Genomic DNA, 22663 nt, shown 5'->3' on the forward strand with positions numbered 1-22663 from the left:
CACCCATGATGGACAGATGCTGTGGAAGGCTGCTTAGTTCACCTTTTACATCTACAACTGCATCTGCATTCACACTCTGCAAACCATTGTGAAGTGCATGACAGAGCGTATGTTGTGTCTAGGAATCCTGCATACTCAGTTCGCTAGAGAAGCAATCAAACAACTCGTACTAATGAGTTTTATTCCAAAAATACAGTTACAATACTTAACTTTGATAGAAGTGTCACAAGCAAAGGGTGATATTCAAAATAATCAGTCTTCTTCAGAATAGACAAACAAAAGTCTATGCTATGTAGAGAGTACTAATGAATAGGCTAGGATGCCTCGGCAATGAAGTGGCTAATATTGAAACTGTTGTCAAAGTGGGCTGCCACCAGTTAGGTGTAGAATTTCTCAGAATAGCTTCCACCTATTCTTCAAGTATAAGCCAGTTCAGTTTCTTCAGCATCTCCATGACACTCTCCACATCTCAAATGAACCTGCCCCAATTTGTATATGTTCAATAAGCCCTGTTAGACCCATTCGGTATGGGCCCCACATACTAGAGCAATATTCTGTGTTGGGTGCCATGTGTTTTTGCAAGCAACCTCCATTGTAGACTGACTGCATTTTCCTAGTATTGTACCAATTAACTGAAGTCTTGTCACCTGCTTCATGCATGACTGAGCCGATTTGATGGTTCCATTTCATATCTCAGTAAACTGTTGCACCAAAATATCTGTATGAGTTGAACAATTCGAATTGTGACTCACTGATATTGAAGTCGTACAGTTGTGACTCATTGATATTGAAGTCGTAGGATACAGTATGTGTGTGAGCCTGTGCATGTGAGAGGCGGGTGCGCGTCCACATGACGCGCATACTTTTAGATTTCTCAGTATTTAAGGAGGAAACTCAGCAATTTTTGCATCACTTAGAAATCTTATCCAGGTCTGACTGAATATTTGTGTAGTTTCTTTCAGACAGTATTTCGTTGGAGATAATTGCATAATCTGTGAAAAATCTGGTTACTGTTAATATTGTCTGCAAGATCATTAAAGTACAACATGAACTTCGAAGATCATTAAAATACAACGTGAACTGCAAGTGTCAACACATTTTCGTAGCACACACCTGAAATTAATTATACATGTGCTGATGACTCTCCATCCAAGATGAAATGCTCTATCCTACCTACTAAGAAATCATCAAATCTTTTTCAAGTTGCTTGATATCCCATATTATCATATTTTGGATAATGAGCTTAGCTGTGGTAGTGCACCAAATGTTTTTGGATATCAGGAAATACTGCACTGACCTGACTGTGCCTCGATCCACAACTTTCACGATATCATGTGAGAAAAGTGCACATTGAGTTTCATATCATTGACATTTTCAGGAGTCCATGCTGATTGGCATGGAAAAGGCCCTGTTGTCTGAGATTCTTCATTACATATGAGCTCAGATTGTGCTCTAAGATTGTGCAACAAATAGATAGTAGTTTTGTGGATCACTTCTGTTACCCTTTTTGTAGACGGATGTGATCTGTGCTCTCTTCTAACCACTGTGCACAGTTTTGTGTTCAAGAGATCTATGTTATATTATTGTTAAGATGCGCTAATTCAGCCACAAAGTTGGTATGAATTCTGATGTTGATATCATTAGAACCTGGACTTTATTCAGTTTTAGTGATTTATGCTATTTCTCAACACCACTTACACTAACATCTATTTCACTCATCTTTGCAATGGTTTGACAATAATTTGTAAAGAAACATTTGAAAATGAAGCTCATCATTCCAGTTTTTGCTTTGCTAACCTCAGTTTCTGTTCCTGTGAGGTTATGGACTCTAACTTCGGTACTACTTACAGCCTGTATAAACAGCTAGAATTTGTCTGAGTTTTGTGAGAGATCTTTTAGTAATACTTTGCTGTGGTAGTCATCGAAAGCTCATGCATTGCCTGGTTGACAGCCAAATGTGCTTCATTCAGCATCACTGTTTATAGCCCTGCATTTTTTTACTATGCAGCAATCTCTGTTTCTTTAGAAAATTCTTTACACAAGTTGTATACTGTGAAGGGTCATTCCCATCATGAACTGTTCTACTTAGTACGTATCTATCAAGTGCATGGTCAACTGTTCCTTTAACCCTGAGCCACAGTTCGTGCACATGCTCTTCTCCAGAGCTAAAAGTTCTGATTTCTGTACTGAGATACAACGCTACTGCCTCTTTATCTAATTTACTGGACATATTATACTTCAGCTTATTTTAATTGTACTTTGTACTTCCTGCTTGTATGGTAATTGAGCCCAGCAACATTATGGTATATACAGTAAACATGTTGCCTATCTGGACAGTCATACCTCCAGAGGATGATGGTGGTGAACGTTGAAATTTTGAGAATTTTATTGCAGCTGATTATATTGAAAACTGGGAATGTTTTGTTCTATGCATATGTTCTTACAGAAAATTTTGAAGTACATTTACTCAATTGGTAAGGCTTTTACAGCTCTGAGCTAGGTCGCCGTAGAAATTGATGTTTTGCCTTACACGATGATGCAGCCTTAAGTTGGCGTCCCTCCTATTTTTTCTTGAGCAAAACCATGCTCATGTAATCTGCACTGTTCTTTGTGATTACTCCAATATTACTCATCAGGTTCTTGAAAAACTTTAATTTTTCACCACTAACCCCTGTCCATCATGCTATACACATCCTTTCAATTTCAAATATAGAAGAAGATTGTATTATGTGGTGTTTTGTGACCAACTCACTTTGAGTATTCAATCAATTTTTTCAGTGTGAATGCCTACCTGACAATTTGACTGAACCACCGTGTTTAGCAAAGTTTAGACTTACCACTCAGTTTAGTGCCTGATTTAGTAACCAACAATTTGAATGACTAGGCATTACACAGTATTTATGTTTCTTATTGTGTGTTTATTTAGTTTTCCTGTCAGTTTGAAATAATAATTCTGTCCTGGATGCATTCCTGAAACATGATGGAATATCTCTTAGGATGTTTTACAGTTAAATACTATGAACAAGATGGAAGGTACAAGAGCTGCCAGCTGATGGCACTACTGTTACTGCAACAAATGTGTCAATATTGGGTATCACTATGTTATATATTCACCTGTAGCTGGCGTATGTGTGGAGAATACACTTGTAACTAACATCTTAGCTACTGCTCATTTTCTAGCCACACTGTACATCTTATCTATTTCTAGTTATCAATTTGTGTCCCTCCCCCACACCCCCTCATCCCCCTGTTTGTGTCAGTGTGACAAACCATTCATAAACAGACAGTATCACTGTGGTTGTCGGTGTGTATGTAGATGTCTGTGTGGTTGAGTTTAAAAATGTGTGTTCTGACACTGGAAAGAGAGTTGAAGCCCTAAAGTTAGTTAAATCTCTGGCTGTTACCATGTTTCTAGGTTCTACACACTCATCAGTGATAGATAGGTTGTTGTCATTCCTCATATTTATTTACAAATTTATGTTTGATTGTTGCTATTACCTACCCATTATCATTAGTTTTTTCCTATCAGCTTTCAGTTCAGGTTTTTTATCTTACATGGCACTACTAATTCCCTGTTTATAGTTTCATTCTTCCTTTCCATCATTATTTTACTTCCTTAATTTGCTTGCTTCTCATGCTTATTAAGCATATACTTAAGACCAAGTTTCAGGCCATCATTTTTTTTATTAAAAGAAACTCTCTACTGCATGATGGTATATTTATTTTTAATTTCACATTTCACTGTCAGAATGAAGCTGAATGTTGGGATATGCTGGTAAAAGCTACAGGATGTTGCATAATGCTATTTGTTATTTTCTGTGGTATCTTTTTGTATTGTAGTATCTGTGTGACTCCAATTAAGATGCTTTTTATTTTGTAAGAGCAATATTATGAAATGGAAACTGCAGTCTTAGGCAACTGAAATTACACTGAGTGTGGTTTCAGTTGCCTGAGACTGCAGATGTGTGTGAGTTGCGTTTGTGTGTGTTTGTTGGGGGGGGGGGGGGGGGTTGTCATCCATTGTTGATAAAGGCCTTAATGGCTGAAAGCTTTATTTGTGAAAGTCTTTTTGTTGGGCCTATCTGTGACTCAACATCTCCACTATATGGTGAATAGCAACTTTCCTTTTCATATTATTGTTACATTCAATTCTCGATTTTCCATTGTTTGATTTTTATAAGAGCATGAAGATTTTAGTGTTAATGATTCAAAAATATTGCTCCCCAATGGGTTTGTCAGTGGTAGAGTCAGAAATATACAGAAGTTGTATGCTCTCTTCCGTTCAGTGATGTTGGTTTCATATGTTATCATTGTATGTGGTAATCAGTGTAGGAGATACATAGATTCTTGGAATGTATTAAGAAAAGTAACATTTGCAGTAATTAATACATTGGCATATACAGCTGGCTCACAGTCAGTTACAAGTTTCAAGTCCATTATTACATTGGCGGCTGTGAGACAGACTGAGGAGCTATAGCTTATTCTTAGTGTTTCTTCTTCTCTGTTAGTAAATAGCATGACATTTTACATACAGTTGGGAAGCTGAGCAACTGTTCGATTTAGTGGCATACCACACACTCGACTGCTTTTGCGAGGTACAAGCAATCATTTTCATATTGTGTTAAATATATCCCCTCAGTCCCATCACGAAAACACCCTCCAGAAATTGAATAGTGTGTTAAACAAGAAGGAAGAAAACTGAAAAATGTTTAGTAGCATTGCATATGCCTATATTTTTTCAGGTATACCACACCAACAAAACCTTCTTAAACAGTGTTATCTTCACTCCTCATCACTTCAACAAATAGTAAGGGTAGATTTATAAAGAATTCCTATCAAAAAAAATTATAATTTTGAGAAAGTGTAACAGAAAACATATTCTGATTTTCATAAATTTAAGTAATAATTATAGGGTTGACTATGGGGAAAAGTATTGATAAGTCAATGGGTTAAGGTTATGTATTTAGCACAGATACTCCAGTAAAAGTGCGTATGTAAGATTATTCCTAACTCACCTCTATTTTGTGCTGGTGTGATGGTTTCTTGTTTCAGTGATTCAGTCACATAATTTCTTTTATTGTTTACAAATGATAAATGTTTTAGGTGGCAGTTATTGAAAGGAACATAGCCGTGTTTGAAGGCATTGATCAGCCCTTTGAATTCAATTGGAAACTACGAGATATGGTAACAGAGCACTATATTGAGCACTGCAAGTTGACCAAATTAAAGGATGATGACTATATTGTTGGAAAGCATAAGTTGGTAAGATCATATCTTTTATTTACTACTGTTAATGGTGTCAAAAATTCATTTTCACAACCAGTCTTTCACTCTGCTGCAGAAAAAGTGCACTGATATGAAATTTGATATTGGATTAACACAATTTCCTGGACTGGAACTTGAAGCGCAACCATAATTTTCAATCTAAGGATCATGTCCAGAATGAATTTCCCAGTCTGCAGCAGATTGTGCACTAGTATTAAGCTCTGACAAATTAAAACTCTGTGCAGGACTGTTAACTTGACCTAGGACTCTTGCATTAGGTGGGAGATTATGACATTGCAACTGCAATGCAGTTCATGAGGCATGCACAAATATGAAGAAGCTTAAAGTTAGTATGTGATACAACAGAACCTTTATGGAAGACTGGTTTGTGTCACCACATTATTGATGTACCAGTTTTCAGTCAGTTTATGATCAGAGAACACAAAATGGCTAATTGATAATTACTTTTTAATTTTTTTTGTTTATCATTTTCCCCCTCCATTGATAGTTTTGTTGTATAGAATAGCAATGACTCACCTGTTGACCGTTGTTTGGGGTTGCAGGAGCGATTAGAATTGAAATTGGTGTGGATTACAGATGATAATCTGAGGGACAATTAAGTAGAAAACTGAAAAATTGATTCAGACAGGCATGAATATGTATTAAACATATGTTATGCAAGTACGAAACCAACAAATGTCACAAGGCTCCTAGCATTTCGAAAGAAAATAGTTTGGAATATGCGTATCACCAAACAAAGGTGGTCTTGTCATCCACTCTTAAAAAATTTAAAAATCCTATCCATTCCTTTGCTGTACATATGTGAGGTTTTGATTTTCTTATATAAAAAGCAACGTACACATGAATTTTTTTCCAGCAGAACTACAGGACTTGCCGCAGAATAAATTTCAAACATACAATAAACTGTTTAAAATAAAACTCTAAATGTTCAAATACCGGAGTAATGGATGTTAAAAATTTACATAAAATGAGGAGCTTTATTCATTGACAAGATTGCTGTTCGCTCTTCTAGTGGGGAAAGTGCTACTATTCTATTGAAGAATTTGTGGGTTATTGTTTCACAGTTTGAACAAGAGAGTTTATAGAAAAAGTGAGCATTTTATAGGTGTATCGTAGTAATGTACATAAAAGTAATGTAAAACTTTTTGTATTTCTCTTTAAAAAAGTTGTTGTTGTAAATCTTGATGTAATCACTCTGCAACAAACCAAATCAAATAACAATATTAGGAAAAGGATAGTTGCTACTCACCTTATGGTGGATATGCTGAGTTGCAGGTAGGCACAAAATAGACTGTCAAACAAAGCTTACGGCCAAACAGGTGTTCATCAGAACACACACACACACACACACACACACACACACAGTCTCTGGCTGCCAAGGCCAGACTGTGAGCAGCAGTGCATGATGGGAGAAGCAACTAAGTGGGTGGGAGTAAGGAAGAGGCTGGAGTGGGGAGGGGGGAAGGATAGCAGGGTAGGGGTGGGGGACAGTAAAGTGCTGCTCGTGGGAGCATACTAGGACAAGGTGGGGAGAGGCTATGGCAGCTAGGTGCAGATGGGAGATTAGACAGAGGGCGAGGGGAGGGGGGCAGCTGTGGAAAAGGAGAGAAGTAAAAAGACTATGAGTGTGTTGGTGGAATAGAGATATGTGTAGTGCAGGAATGGGAACAGGGAAGGGGACGGGTGTGTAAGGACAATGAGTGACAAAGACTGAGGCCAGGAGGGTTACAGGAACATAGAATATATTGCAGGGAGAGTTCCCTTCGGCACAATTCAGAAAAGCTGACATTGGTGGGATGGATCCAGATGGCACAGTCTGTGAAGCACACATTGAAATGAGGAACATCATGTTGGGCAGCATGCTCAGCAACTGGATAGTCCAGCTATTTCTTGGCCACAAGTTAATCCCTGATCATTCATGTGGACAGATGGCTTATTGGTTGCATGCCCACATAGAATGTGGGACGGTGGTTGCGACTTAGCTTGTAGATCTCATGACTGCCTTTGATGGGAGAGTTGATGCCTATGACTGGACTGGAGGCAGTGGGAGGATGTATGGGGCAGGCCTTGCATCTAGGTCTACTGCAGGGATATGAGAGCCCTGAGGCAAGAGGTTGGAGTAGGTCTTGTGTAGAGGCATACAAGGATAGTGTGTAGATTCGGTGGGCGGCAGAATACTACTGTGGGAGGAGTGGGAAGGATAGTGGTTAGGACACTCCTCATCTTAAGTCACGATGAGAGGTAGTCGAAACCCTGGTGGAGAATGGGATTCAGTTGCTCCAGTCCTGGGTAGTACTGAGTCATGAGGGGAATGCTACTCTGTGACCAGATGTTGGGACTTTGGAAGGTAGTAGGTGACAAGAGAGATAGGCAAGTGAGATCTGTTTTTGTACAAGGTTGGGAGGATAATTATGGCCTATGAAGGCCTTAGTGAGACCCTTGATGTATTTCGATAGGGACTATTTGTCATTATAGATGTGAGAGCCACAGTTTGGCTGTGTTATATGGAAGGGACTTCTTGATGTGGATTGGGTGGCAGCTGTCGAATACCTGCACTTTGGCAGCTGCCACCCATTCCGTACTAAAAAGTCCCTTCCATACAGCCTATCCACCTGTGGCCGTTGCATCAGTAGTGATGAGCAGTCCCTCTCAAAATGCATCAAGGGTCTCACTGAGGCCTTCACAGATCATAATTATCCTCCCAACCTTGTACAACACTGATCTCTCGTGCCTTATCTCTCTAGTCACCCACCACCTCCCAAAGTGTCACTACCTGGCCACAGAGGAGCATTCCCCTTGTGACTGAGTACCACCCAGGACAGGAGCAATTGAATCTCATTCTCCACCAGGGTTTTGACTACCTTTTGTCATGTTCTGAGATGAGGAATGTCCTACCCACTATCCTCTCCCCTCCCCCTCTCACAGTGATATTTTGGCACCCACTGAACCTACACAATATTCTTGTACTTCCCTACTCAACCCATGCTCCCAACTCCTTGCCTCATGACTCACATGCCTGTGATAGACCTAGATTCAAAACCTATCCCATATACCCTCTCACCAAAATCTGCTCCAGTCCAGTCACAAGCATCACCTATCCCATCAGAAGTAGGGCTACCTCTGAAACCAGTCACGTGAACTACAAGCTAAGCTGTGACCACTGTGCCACATTCTACGTGGTCATGACAACCAACAAATTTTCTATTTGCATGAAGGGCCACAGACAAACTGTGTCTGGGAAACAGCTGGACTACCCAGTTGCTAACCTCACTGCCCAACATGACGTTTTGGAGTGACTGTTTGATAGCCTGTGCCATATGGATCCTTCCCACCAACATCCAAGTTCTCTGAACTGAGCAGATGGGAACTCTCCCTACAATATATCGGTTGAAACTTCCTGGCAGATTAAAACTGTGTGCAGGGCCAAGACTCAAACTTGGGACCTTTGCCTTTCGCGGACAAGTGCTCTACCAACTGAGCTACCCAAGCACGATTCACACCCCGACCTCACAGCTTTACTTCTGCCAGTACCTTGTCTCCTGCCTTCCAAACTTTACAGAAGCTCTCCTGCAAACCATGCAGAACTAGCACTCCTGAAAGAAAGGATATTGCGGAGACATGGCTTAGCCACAGCCTTGGGGATGTTTCCAGTTTGGAAGGTAGGAGACAAGGTACTGGCAGAAGTAAAGCTGTGAGGACAGGGCGTGAGTCGTGCTTGGGTAGCTCAGTTGGTACAGCACTTGCCTGCAAAAGGCAAAGGTCCCGAGTTCGAGTCTCGGCCCGGCACACAGTTTTAATCTGCCAGGAAGTTTCATATCAGTGCACACTCCTCTGCAGAGTGAAAATCTCATTCTGGATATATCGGTTGTTCCCGTAACCCTCGTGCCATCAACCTTCATTAGTCATTGTTGCTACCTGCCTGTCTCCTTCCCTTTTCTCAATCCAGAACTACACAGCTCTCTCTTCTACCCATGCACCCACAGTCTTTTTGCTTCTACCCTTTTCTGTTGCACCTCCCCCTCCCAACCCCACTCTCCATCTAATCCCCTGACTGCATCTAGCTGCCATATCGTCTTCCCACCTTGCCCCTGTCTGCTCCCATAAGCAGCACTTTACCGTCTCCCACACCTACTCTGCTGTCCCTCCCCCTTCCCACTCCAGCCTTCTCCTTACCTCCACCAACTATTTGCTTGTCCCATCATGCGCTGCCATTCGTGGGTTGGCCTTGGCTGCCAGAGGCTGTTATCGTGTGTGTGAGTTCTTTTGTGTGTGTGTGTGTGTGTGTGTGTGTGTGTGTTCTGATGAAGACCTGTTTGGCTGAAAGCTTTGTTTGACAGTCGTTTTGTTGTGCCTATGTGCAACTCAGCATCTCCTCTTTTATGGTGTGTAGCAACTATCCCTTTCACAATATTGTTGTTATTCCACCCTGGATTTTCCATTGTTTGAAAATTGTATATAGTGAGATGAATAAATAATATATAAGAAAATTGCGTATTGGTAGAAAATAAAAGGGCAAATACTATTTGTGTTGATCCCAGGCTCTGAGACTGAGAAGCATTCAGGCATAGGTTTAGCTTGCTGTCAGGATAATCTGGCACAATTAAGCACTATTTACATGTCTCACAAAATTCTTTAAATCAGGAAGGTTAATGGAGCATGAGTAAGATCTATATTTGTAGAATTCTAACCTTTCTAATGATTCTTTGAATTTTTGTCAACATGGTTGCACAGGTAGTGCCCTAGGTGGTGTGCGAGTAGCTTTGAGGTGTTATAGGAAATTAGATAAAAATATGGATGAGATCTGTCTTTGTATCAAGATACAACTGAAAGGAAGAAAAAAAGAAGAAAAGGCAATAAACTGTTGTAAACATTAAATTCATTCTAATTATTCTTTCTGTTTTATCTCAGTTGTATTCAAGTCATCTTCACTGTAGAGATGGGAGCAAATAGGAGAAGAAACAGTTTGTTATGTGTATATCGGAAACGCCTTCAACATTAATATGACATTGCATCACAGATTTCGAAAAATTTTATTCTTACAAAGTGACAGCAACCATAGATGAGCAACAATTCACAAGTTTTCAGAACTAGAGGTTTCTTCATGTGCCAAAAGTGAAGAAACATGTGAAGGAAACACAATTTCACAGGGACTAATTAAGAAGGCCAATTCAGGGGGGGGACAACATGAAACAGCAGTGAAAAATCCTATGTGGAATATGTGTAGTGCGTTGGATGGAACAAGCCACTTAGTGAGACAATGGGCTGCTGATAGGTGCATAAAATAGGTGAACATTGTAGCTCAGATTTTGAAGTTCTACCCATCTTTCAAATCTGGTTGCAATGTGCATACAATGAAGAAAAACCTGTCATAACTAAATAATGTCCAACTTCTCTTTTATGCCCTTATCACCTGCCTAATAACCCCAATACGTGACCACTAGTAATGACACACTTCCACTGTGGTGGTGGCACAACACCATAAAAGATAGTTGAAAGACCTTGAGCTTATGCTTTCCTAACCTACACTCATCCCTTTCAACGTAACCTAGAGGATAACACACTTAGAAAAATACAGCTGTGGAGACTGCATACAGTAACTAACCAGAAGTATTCTTGGCAAAAAATTGTGGAAGTGACATAGTTCTGGTAGTGAAGTCATAGTAGCTCAGTACATTTTGACTTGTGATAGTGAGAAGATTATGGCGTCTCACTTGTTAATGTATTTCAGTCATTCAGAATGACTACAACAGTATAAAATTATGCCAAATATGAAGACCACTAATAACTTTACATTTGAAAAACCTCACATGAGCTGACATTCTTTGTAGTATTTGTGTACAGAATGGGATGAGTAAATGCATTTTGCTTTTCATTTAAAAAATCAGAAGGAATCATAATGGGTGATGAATGATTCTTTTAGGAAATTGATAAAAAATGTTATAACAGGCAATGCAAAATTCTGCAAATTGTTAGCATAATTTTTTTGAGTTTAATATTTTCCTTATGGTGCAGTGTCAGTACAATCTTCTTTTATCTCAGTGTTGAGTAACCTATGCCTCCTTTGCGATTATATTGAATAATAGAACTAGTAGCGTACCCAAATTATAATATCTGTTTCCTCATTATTTTGTAGTTTACTGAGGGTGAGGGATATATTAACTCACAAAATTGGTACTTTAATTAATTTTATTGGGGAAAGTTGCCCTTGGAGAATTGTTTGTACACTTGTACTGTGGAAGCTAACAATAAGAAGAGGGATATTTTAATTAATGATACACAGTTTAAAATCGTGTACTTTTGGGAGAATGCAGGATAAATGAACTACTTTCAGTGTAAAAGATGTGTTCCTGATCTTTGTGAAGAGAGTCTCTTCAACTTGGAACTAATAGGCATACTCAGAAATTGTGGTAAAATAATTGCTGAATTGTGATCAAATTTCTCAGTTGCTAGAAGACCCTTCTGATATCCTCCATTTGTTGATTTCCTAGGCAGTGGGAACAGTTCATGTCTGAACTGCTATTTCTAGGTGTCCTAAGGAGACAATACTTTAGTGAGCAATCTTGTTATCATTGGGTGGACCTATGAACTGACCTCCTGGTGGCATGGAGGTAGAGTTGTCAGACGTACAATTTTAGCCAGAACAACAAGGAATTTTCCTGTTTTGTTCCGGGTGTGGTGCAGACCTTTAACCATATGCCAAATGTTCCAATTTTAACATGACTTATATTTTTTAACCTTCCAGTACCAAATTGTATGATGCAGATTACATTTCTCATGCTAAGACATGCATGTGATGGCAGTTGAGAATGAGGGTGAGACGGATATGACGTCAGAAGCAGAACTGCATTGTGTGAAGTCTGTTCACAAAGAGATGAACGAGGCCTGCCTAGTTCTGGCTCAGCAAAAGTCGATCGACTTCAGCCTGCTCGTGTGTTGTGTTGACCGCTGCAAACCTCAGCGATCCAACACACAATGTTGCGTTGCAGCCATTGTGAAGTGATTGTTGTGGTGTGTTCTTTTTATTGCAAAAATGTAAGTTTTATTACTGGCTCTTTTCAGCTTCAAATTGTCCACGATATGGCATTAGGAGCAAGAAAGTACCTTCATTCAGTATGAAACTATGAATTCTGATTGGAGCCCTTCTTGGGCATAAATTGACACCAGTATGTAAGTGCAAGTGTAGTACTAGCACTGCATGACGGAAGTGCGGCTTGTTCTTCCAACACACCACCCCCTCAGAATTTTCTTCTTTTTGTGAACAGGCTGTACTTCCACTCCATTCAACAAGGCACATTGTTTTGTTCATTTCAGGAGCAGGTTCAACACTGTATCACAAGCCATCGTATGTTTTACATTTTAGAACTTTTTTCTTTGTGGAAGTAGTGTGTTCAAAATTGTTGGGACTGTGACAAATCCCATGAAAATAAAATTAGATATTCAAACCAGCACACACCAGAACAGAAGACTGCAAGTGTATCGTTCGGTTTGGGAGAAAGAATTTCCAGAATTGCAGCCAATTCCAGGAAATGTATAAAAAACAAGGTGTACGTTATGTGTTGGAAAAGCTGGAGAATGATTTTCAATTTCACAGACGGTGTAACTAATGTTAGGCATCATTTTAACAGTGTCAACTACAAATGCAGATGCTTAACATTGGTACAAATCACACTGATGAAAAGTCTCTACAAAGTGGACTCTGTTGAAGCAGACAAGGAATGTAGTAGGTGCTTGCTAATTTCAACATTTCTAATTTTCAAGGTAATAATAGACCTGTTTAAAAAAGATGCTATTATTAGTGCTTCTTTATTCATTTTCAGATAATAACATCTGAGCTTACATTCGTGTTTCACACAGTTAAACATCATCTGAGTTGTGCCAGCACTGACTGCATTGTAAAAATATCTTCTACTGCAATGTTAAAATATCTTCTCAGGTATTCCCTGATTCTACAATTGCAGATAAAATCATGTGTGGTAAAACAAAATGTGAGGCATTAATTACTGGTGTTTTTGGACTAAATAGTGTCAATAATTTAACTCAGAAGTTGATGGATAAGAAGTTTTTTGGTCTGTGGTTTGACACTTCCAACAAAGGTAATCAAAAGTGTTATCCTATTTGTGTAAGTTCATTTGCTGTGCTGGCAGGCCAGGCATGTCCCACAGAATTCTAGATTTCTATGGGGACTCTGGACTCTGGTGAATCTGCATCTGCAATGTCTGAGCAGATCTTGAAAAGGATTTCAAAGCACAGAGTTGAATTTGTCCCAGGTTTCAAGTTTTACTGCAGACAGTACAAATGTATACTATGAGGAGAAAAACTGTTTACGTTCACTTAAAAAAGGAAAATCGTGGTATAGTGAAATCAAATTGCTGTGCACATGTAGTCTGTAATTGCTGTAAATCTGGTATGAATGCTATGTCAATAGATATTGAAATGTTAGTTATTAAGACTTTCCAACTATTTCTCATATTAAGCTAAAAGGGTATCTTAATTGAAAGATTTCTCTCAATTTGTTGGTGTAGAATGTGAGTCTTTGTTGAGACCACCTAAAAGGTGGTTAATCCTAAAGCCTGCCATAAAAGATTGTTGAAAAATCTTCCTGCAGATATATAATACTTTTCTAGTGTAGATGATTTCCCCAGCTTCATTAAAACAACTTGATAGATGTGTCTGGTTCAGGAAAACAACTTATTTTAGTGGAATTATATCTACAGTTTTCCTTGAACTTAACTGACATTTTTTCGAAGGGTGCACTCAACTCAGAGAAAAATGAACTGACAATTTGTGAAGTACACTATGTGATGGAGAAAATAAAAATGGAGGTAGAACATAGGATGAATGATCTGCATTTGGTTATAAGGTACATCCTTTTCTTGTTACCACTATTGTGCATGGAGATTGGTACAACAATACTGGTTCCGAATTGCCCCTCCTGTGCTCACGCGAATTCTTCTTGTTAGCTTCGATCCTCTTGATGCAGGATTCTCGGCGCGTCGCGGAGAGATGAACAGACGGGTATCATCGCCGTGAAAATATGAATAAACTGTGCTATCTTGATAACACTTTTTAATGTACAATTGGAATACATATTTTTTAACAATATCAACTTGGCAGAACTCGCATACGTCTGCCCGCTATCACTTACTGAGATGACCAGACTTTTTAACAATATTAACTCGGCTGAGCACATAATACATCCACCCGCTATCACGTATGGACACAGACAGATGAATCTAAAGCAATAAAAAAATTGAAGAGCATCTCTTTACCTCTTTTGTTTTGTATGTCAGTGTTATCTATATATAGATAGAAAAGAATGAGGGAGAAAAGAAAAGAAATAATAATAATAAGAATAATAATAATATGTTACATTATAATTGCCCCTCATTGTACACTGATGTCGTATAGAGGTGCACAATGTCTGAGTTTATTTCTCTTCTTCTGGGTTGATAATCCTGGCCATATGGGCATAGCCTTTATTTTTCCACCATTGGAGTTGTCCTCTATGGTTACCAGTACATATAGGCATGTCAGCTCCCTTAACACATACATACATAAGTTCTCCTTCCCAACAAAGTGCTTGCTGTAAGCGCATAGTACCATTATTGTCATTCAATATTTGCCCTGTGTTTAGCTTGCGAAGCATGTGCGCACAGCTCGATGTCCATTACCGTTCCTGCTCGGTGTCAGTCAGTACCTGCCCAGTGTTTAGCTTGTGAAGCATGCGCGTACAGCTTGACATCCATTACCGTTCTAGCTCAGTTTCACATGTTTAATACAAAGTCAGAGTGCTCGTGTTGTGTGTCCACATAGTCTTCACTGCACAAATTCGTGAAGCTCATGTTCAGCGGCATGATGTTTTGTGAAATCTTCAATGTGGCGATGACTGGTTCCCATATCAGTGGCCCGAGGAAAGTATTTCACCTCGTTGCACATACTTATTCAGTGGGGATACCAGTTGTACATCTGACATCCACCGACAAGGTAAGTTTCTTGCTGCTTCTATGACGTTGTCGAGCACTGAAAATTCATGTTTTTACTATGTTGTCGAGCACAGAAAATTCATGTTTTTACGACATTGTTGACTACAGGAAATTCATGTTACACAAAGTATTGTCATTTTTTTAGTTCGTCTAGTGCACACCCACATATCTCACACGCACATTTAACGCTTTGCAGGCAGGTTTCATATGTTTTTGAGCGTCTCTCATACTGTTGCATTACACAAAGTTTTTATAGTGTCCTTTCCGCATACACATAACAAAAAAAAGTACAACTACAAAAATAAACTTATCCTATTCATTTACTGATGTGTCATTATCGTTGCCTACAGTCTGATTGTCACTTTGTTTAGTAAATTTTGTTAAATTATAATTTCATTACATTGTTCAATTCCAATTATATGAGTACACTTTTTACTCTCTTTTGATTCTATGTTCATTACATTACATTCATACAACAATAGATTTGTTTTTCCTTTATGGCATAAACTGACATACATTTCATTTCATTTTACTGTGACTTCTTGTTGGAGCATATTTATCAAGTTCACAGAATTAAAGAAGTAAGCAATAGTCATTACAACAGATTCTACATGCTGCTTAAATAACTACGTGTGGCCTCGCCTCTCTAGCATTCTCAAGGAAGGATCTACACACTACAGAGTTGAGGAAATTTCACAGAAAGGCATTTATGTGCTGAGTTATGTCTCATTGCTGGTCTTAACTGTGTTCACAAGAACAAAATAGTTTGTTATTTATAAACACAATACAAACCTGACGATACCAATCATATTGAATACTTATTCAGTGTTTAAAGTGCTCTCAGTAGTTATTTGTTATGTTCATCGTATAAAGGATAACCATTTCATATGTTGAGTATACAGAGTTGCATCATCAGTACTATATGTCATGTACAATGAGCGTAAAATAGTGTTTATATAAGTAACAAACATGCAAAAAAAGTTCAGCATTAGGTTTTGACCCCTTGATTATTTATATGAAGATTGTATCTGTTCTTTCGGACACGTCTGAAAGAACAGATGCCATTGGTGATCTTACAGCTCTTGAAGAATGAAATTACTATGAAATCCATACCTGTAGCTGCTTACACGCTTTGATAAATATCAACGGGGACAGTTGAAAATGTGTGCCCCAACTGGGACTCAAACCCAGGATCTCCTGCTTACACGGCAGACGCACTATCCGTCTGAGCCACCGAGGACACAGACGATAGTGCGACTTTAGGGACTGATCTCTGGCACACTCCCCGTAAGACCCACATTCCCAACTAAAGGTCTGGATTTCATTGTACTTTCTTTCTTCAAGAGCTGCAAGATCACCAATGGTATCTGTTCTTTTGGACACGTCCAAAAGAACAGATACAATCTTCATATAGATATGGCCTACTGGCCAATGATCTTCTTCATTGTGGATGCACTCATGCCCAAACTCTTACAGGACTCAGTAGATTGACTGCCGCGAGTAATGAGTATAGTGGGCAGGGGCACTACAAATGTAGAGTGTGTACAGGACAGTAAGTTGGTAATGTGGGTCTTACGGGGAGTGTGCCAGAGGTTAGTCCCTGCGGTCACACTAAGCTCTGTGTCCTCGGTGGCTCAGACAGATAGTGCATCTGCCATGTAAACAGGAGATCCTGGGTTTGAGTCCCAGTTGGGGCATACATTTTCAACTGTCCCCGTTGATATTTATCAATGCCTGTAATCAGCTAAAGGTCTGCATGTCATTGTAATGTCATTCCTTGATTATTTGGTAGTGCTCCACCTTAGTTCAGCCTCGTGTTATGCGACGTACTGCAACAGTATTATTCTACACATATTTTCACACTATCACATTCATACATATCATAAACTTCAAACTATATTTACTTGTGGTGCGGCCCTTTCTTATGTTTATATGGTACCTAACGTGACAAGTATTTATCTTTCTTCACCTTTTAGGGTGTGTCGATACATCGTTCCCTGGAAGAAAAACTTAATACTAACTTAAAACTAAATCTTCATAGACAAGTGTACAGTGGCTCAGTGTTCACTAACAGCTCTTTCATATATTCCATTGTGTATTAATTTATTTCAGTGTGCAGTAGTGCTATTACAAACTCATTTCACATCATGTGTGCGCCTCTACTTACCTTGTAAATCTGAAAGGTAAAGTGTATCATACACATGATGTGACCTCTTATTCAGTTTGCCACTCATATTGTACTGTCTTATTTACCTGCAGCAAAGGCTTTTTGGTCCCTTAATTGTAATTAGTGCGTGTACTTTCAATACTTCAATTTGTAACTATATAGATGCAATGTAATAGTAACATAACTGGTTCCCTTTCCGTGTATATAATCCCTTAGCATAACCTTTTTTGTGTGTGTTGAATAGATAGTGGTAGTTGTAGTATAGACTCTCCATTAATTTTCTTTGTCCCAGTTTATGCAATAGGCTCTAGAAGTGCTAGTGCAGGACGTAGGTCATAGGGTTTGTTTGTTTTGGGTGCTCCAATACTTTCAGCTGCATCTGTCTGGTACGCAAGTGCTTGCGGTTTGTTGATTAACTTTCTCCCAAGTGCGCATGCGCTGCATTTATCTGTTACTACTAACGTCGCGGCGAGTTGTGTATTGTAATGCGCGCTACCATGTGTTTCATAAGTTTGTTTATTCATTTACCATGGGGCTATGTGGAAGGTGAAGCATTGTGTGCAAAGTATCGTCACCTGTAGACACATAAAAGAAAAATTCTTCCTTGTTACATACACTCACCTTATAATTTACAAATTTGTCATATAAGAAAAAACCTGAACAAAAATTTTCCTTATCAACTAACAACATAAATTCAGGAATCTTGAGTTTCCAGCATCCTAAATTTAATATTACTATACATATATACAACGTAGAGGTGTATAAATGGCTGCATACCCTCTTCTTCAATATGTAAACGTTCTCAAGTCTTTGTGAGGGTAAAGGCCCTTGTCTTTACCCAGGTTTGCGTATGCCAATCAGTATGCTTCCAGGTAGGGAGCATACATTATGTGTGGTCCAGTGTATAGTAATTGCCACTTACGGTTCAGTTTTCCAGTTTTTTGGGGATTTGGGATGTGTTCTAAGTAACACCTTTTGTCCTATGTAAATCTGTGTTGTACGTTTCAGCTTTCTGTCATAAATTCCTTTCGTATATTTAGCCCAGGTTTCAAGGTTGATCACTGCTTGTCGTATTTTATCATCCAGTGATAATTCCGTTATTGGTTTCTTGGGTTAAGGTTTTTCCCATTCATCTATCTGTTTGCAATTGAACATCTGCATTTGATGTATGGGGAAGGTTGTTAACAACTTGTAGGAAAGGAGTGACATATTCAATCTACTTAGTATGTTTACGAGGTATATAGGTTCTCACAAACCTGTTTAATTCCTTAAACACCCTTTCTAAGGGGAATGCTTCGGGATGAAATTTGGATACTAAAATGTGTTTGATTCGTTTGGAATCTACAAACTGTTTCCCTTCTCTTGCAAAATAATCCTCTTTAACTCGTCTTATTATTGAACTGACTGTAACTTTCTGTATAGCATATAGTTTTTTGTATTTAATGAAAATATCGTACAGACCTACTAAATATTTTACTCCCCCTTTACCTCTGGGATATGGTTCAGCCATATCTAATGTTACCTTTTCTAGAGGTTTCTTAGCTACAATGGGATGTAGTTCTATCTGTTTGGAGATGTTAGAATGTTTTGCTTTCTGGCAAACAATACACTTTCTTACCACCTGTAGTACTCTTTGTCTAAGGTTGGGGAAATAACAATATTCAACTATATTGTTAGTGCATTTTGCAGTGCCATAATGGCCCCCAAGTAGTGGGTGTGTATAAGATAAAATCATCCACATATTCCTGTGGCAAACACATGCACCATTGTTCTAGATCGGGAGAGTTTGTGTGGAACGGAACACCTTTGTGAATAGTAAAAAGCCTTTTTAATTTTTTACTGCCGTTAAGTGTAAGTTTTGTTCTTACCTTACTCCAGCGTGTGTCTTCCTGCTGTAATTGATCCAAATGTTTACACCTGTGGACATAGTATGGTCAGAGTGTTTTTTCCTCCATCAACATAGCTATTATTTCACCTTCCTGCTCTAAAAGACCATTGAATTCCTCTAAACCTTGCAGTAGTTGGGAAAGAGCATCAGCTATTATGTTTTGATTTCCTTTTACGTATACTACTTCAAAGTGGAGTTCTTGAAGATACATAAAGAAAAGAAGAAGGGAGAAAAGAAAAGAAAAGAAATAAATAATAATAATAATAGTAATAATAATAATAAATATGTTACATTATTGTATGATAGTGATGTCATATTGATGTGGATGTAGGCACGTTATCTGCTGACATTCTCATTTCTTTCAGTATGCTTCAGAACACTTCTTCCTTTCTAGGCATTGTTATTGAACTCTGTTACACTCAATATGTTTTTATACACTTTTCTTCACAAAACTGGTAAGCTCAGACACCTACATTATTTGATACATTGTGGGCATCTGAATCCCCATCCTCTCTGCAGATGAAAGTGAACTACTGGTTTGCATGCATCAGCTGCGTCTCATATATAACTTCCTTATCAGATTACATGCCTGCATTGTGACCTAGGCATACTCATTATCCTGGTAGAGATTGAGCTCTAGTGCTTTTTGTTGGGCTGTCTGTACCACTGAAACTTCTGATTGATTAAAACTGCTTGCCAGAGTGATACACAAACCTACATTACTTGTGAAAGACAAGGGTCCAAATTTGAGTCCCAGCATAGTACAACATTATACAATGCCAGGAAGCTTGAATACACTGTCCATTTAGCTCTAGAGTGACAGATTCATTCAGTGTCTATCATTCTTTCTGAAAACTTAAAAGCTATTTTAGTTTACATTTTTAATTTGCGAGAAATGTTTAGTTATAACCCAGAGGATAATACAGGGCAACTTGCAGTGAATGGAGTCTTATTTTGTTCACTGTAACAAAAGATAATGTTTTAAAATATTTGACAAATGTACAAAATTGTATTAATTCATGTCAGTCAGTGTAGAAAAGCAAGGAGGCTTTTCGCAAGAGACAAATACTAATTACTTTGTATGTGTAACATGTAAGAGACATATTTCATTTCAAATGATTTTATTTGCTTGGGAAGAAGTGTATGCTGGGGACCAGGTCAAAGAATGCAGGTAACTACGTTGCAAGTAATAATGTTATCTCAATTTATTAATATTTGAAAGTAAAGAAATTCTGGATAAATGTAATGTAATATTCCTTTTCCATTTTATCACAGATGGAAACAGTAGCACTGAATGTTGGACCAAAAAATGAAGAAGGATCATTTAATGACCGATGTAAAAAGCGAAAGTTGGACCCTTCTGAACAGCTTAGGGTGCTACAAGATGAGGTTACGAACCTAGAGATTAAGTGGCCTTTTGAGGATGAAGATATAAAATGGCTTACAGTAAGTATTTCTTCCAATCTTATCATTGTAGTAGCAACTTTACATGTTACTACTTCATTTATTTGAAGTCATAGTTTAACATTTCAAGCTTTGTGATTAAAAATGTGCTTGCATACCATTATAAACAATGGATAAGTGTAAGAGAACTACCATTACACTGATTTCATCCTTTATTACAATAATAGAAAATATTGAGTGGAATTTTAGGAGTAGTATGAGTAAGAGGAAGCACTCAACATGCAGATGAATACAACAGATAGGTAGAAGAAAAGAATAAGACAGAGAGAGTGCAAGCTTTACATGATCACAACATTGAGACAGGCCAGTGAAGTAATTTATTGCTTCAGGAGAATGTAGTGCGCCCTCTCCCCCCCTGCCCTCCCTCCCTGTCCATCTCTCTCTCTCTCTCTCTCTCTCTCTCTCTCTCTCTCTCTCTCTCTCTCACACACACACACACACACACACACACACATACATAACTCACACTCACACGCTGTAGTAGGGTTCGAGTTCAAAAGGTAAGTGTAATTCAATAGTACAATGAAAGATAAAGTTTTTCTACTATATGGAAGTAAAAAATGCCTAATTTTGTATGTGTCATAAATTATCCTCTTTTCAAGAAGAAGAAGAAGAAAAAGAAGAAATAGACTGTTCAAGTGGTAGATTAATTATTCCACATTGTGTAGGAATAACTTCTGAAACATCAACTGTTTTGACTTCATGACAATTTTTTTTATATTCAGTTTGATTAATGTAAGAGTAGTTACATATGGAGAACTTGTAACGCCACACTTACACATTTACTTGATTGCCTCAAGATAACCTTTGCAAATCAAGTATAAAATACAAAATTATATAGAGGCAAAATCCATTGGACTTAAGTAACGTTTCCATTTTGCAAAATCAGTGAAAATACTAAATTTTCATGACAGTGATAAAAGACTCATAGGTACAGAGAAAGTAATGAGTGATGAGGGAATAAAAAACGAGAAAAGTGTGAGATCTGCTATAAGCATAATCAGATTGTGAATAATTGGAGGATGGCGAGTCAGATTAATGAATCCCACAAGTAACTACTTGTGTAACATGCTTGCAAACATTACAGTTGCATTCGTACCAATTTTGTATTCTGCAAGATCCAATCCAATCTAATAGGCCAGGGGTGGGGGGGTTGAGGACTGTTAGTTGACGTCAGTTGATTTTAATGGTTGTCATGTTTATTACATCTAATAAACCACATTTGGCTCGTGAATTGGCAAGCAACTCCAGTTTTGGTTGTGAACCTTCTAGACGAACCCAATGCTCTGCTGAGTGAACCCTGTCAGCTTTCTGTAACTTTAAGCGTTGTGCATGCTTCAATGACCACTATGTGCAGCATGGTGGAACATTGTATATTACAGAGAATTGGCACAGATGTTAAGGCAAACCAATCATTAGAGGGAATCTCTAGGCTTCTGTCACATCTCAGTTTTAATGGCTTGCTGAAGTATATGGGACTGGCTTAGTCCACCAGTATTTCTGCTGCCACCCTTAGCTGCATGTTATATTTCAATGGTTCTTATCTCACAAACTAACATTCCAAGAATGAAAGTGGTAACAAAATTAGTTAATTGAAACTGAGCCTATACAGTGTTCCAGAATTTTTTTCTTGTATTTTAACATTGTAAAGGATCCTTTTTATATTTAATATTCTTGCTGTGTAGCAGGAACCTCTAAAATCGTGCCACACCAGTGATGGTGAGACAAACTTCGAGAGTGGCGTCACTATTATTTGTGTGGCAAATGGTTCTGCTTTTAGCTGCTGTGATACAGGAGGGCATGTCAAACGCATCCCTTGGGGATCATTATTGGTCTACTACAGCAAATAAACTGGTGTGTTGATTGGCAGCTGTA

At 38.4% G+C, this 22663-nt stretch overlaps 1 protein-coding gene across 11 annotated transcripts in view; it reads left to right on the forward strand.

Annotated features, from left to right (window-relative positions):
* LOC124799256 (cap-specific mRNA (nucleoside-2'-O-)-methyltransferase 2) overlaps nt 1-22663 on the forward strand; it is a 327660-nt gene that overhangs the window by 182997 nt on the left and 122000 nt on the right. For all 11 annotated transcript variants that reach the window (XM_047262805.1, XM_047262803.1, XM_047262814.1 and 8 more), the window contains 2 exons: nt 5104-5262; nt 20600-20770. In XM_047262805.1, coding sequence (XP_047118761.1) covers nt 5104-5262; nt 20600-20770 — 330 coding nt within the window. The remainder of the gene's footprint in view (nt 1-5103; nt 5263-20599; nt 20771-22663) is intronic.

The sequence above is a fragment of the Schistocerca piceifrons genome, chromosome 5 (assembly GCF_021461385.2).
Source record: "Schistocerca piceifrons isolate TAMUIC-IGC-003096 chromosome 5, iqSchPice1.1, whole genome shotgun sequence".
In the NCBI taxonomy this organism is placed as follows: domain Eukaryota; kingdom Metazoa; phylum Arthropoda; class Insecta; order Orthoptera; family Acrididae; genus Schistocerca; species Schistocerca piceifrons.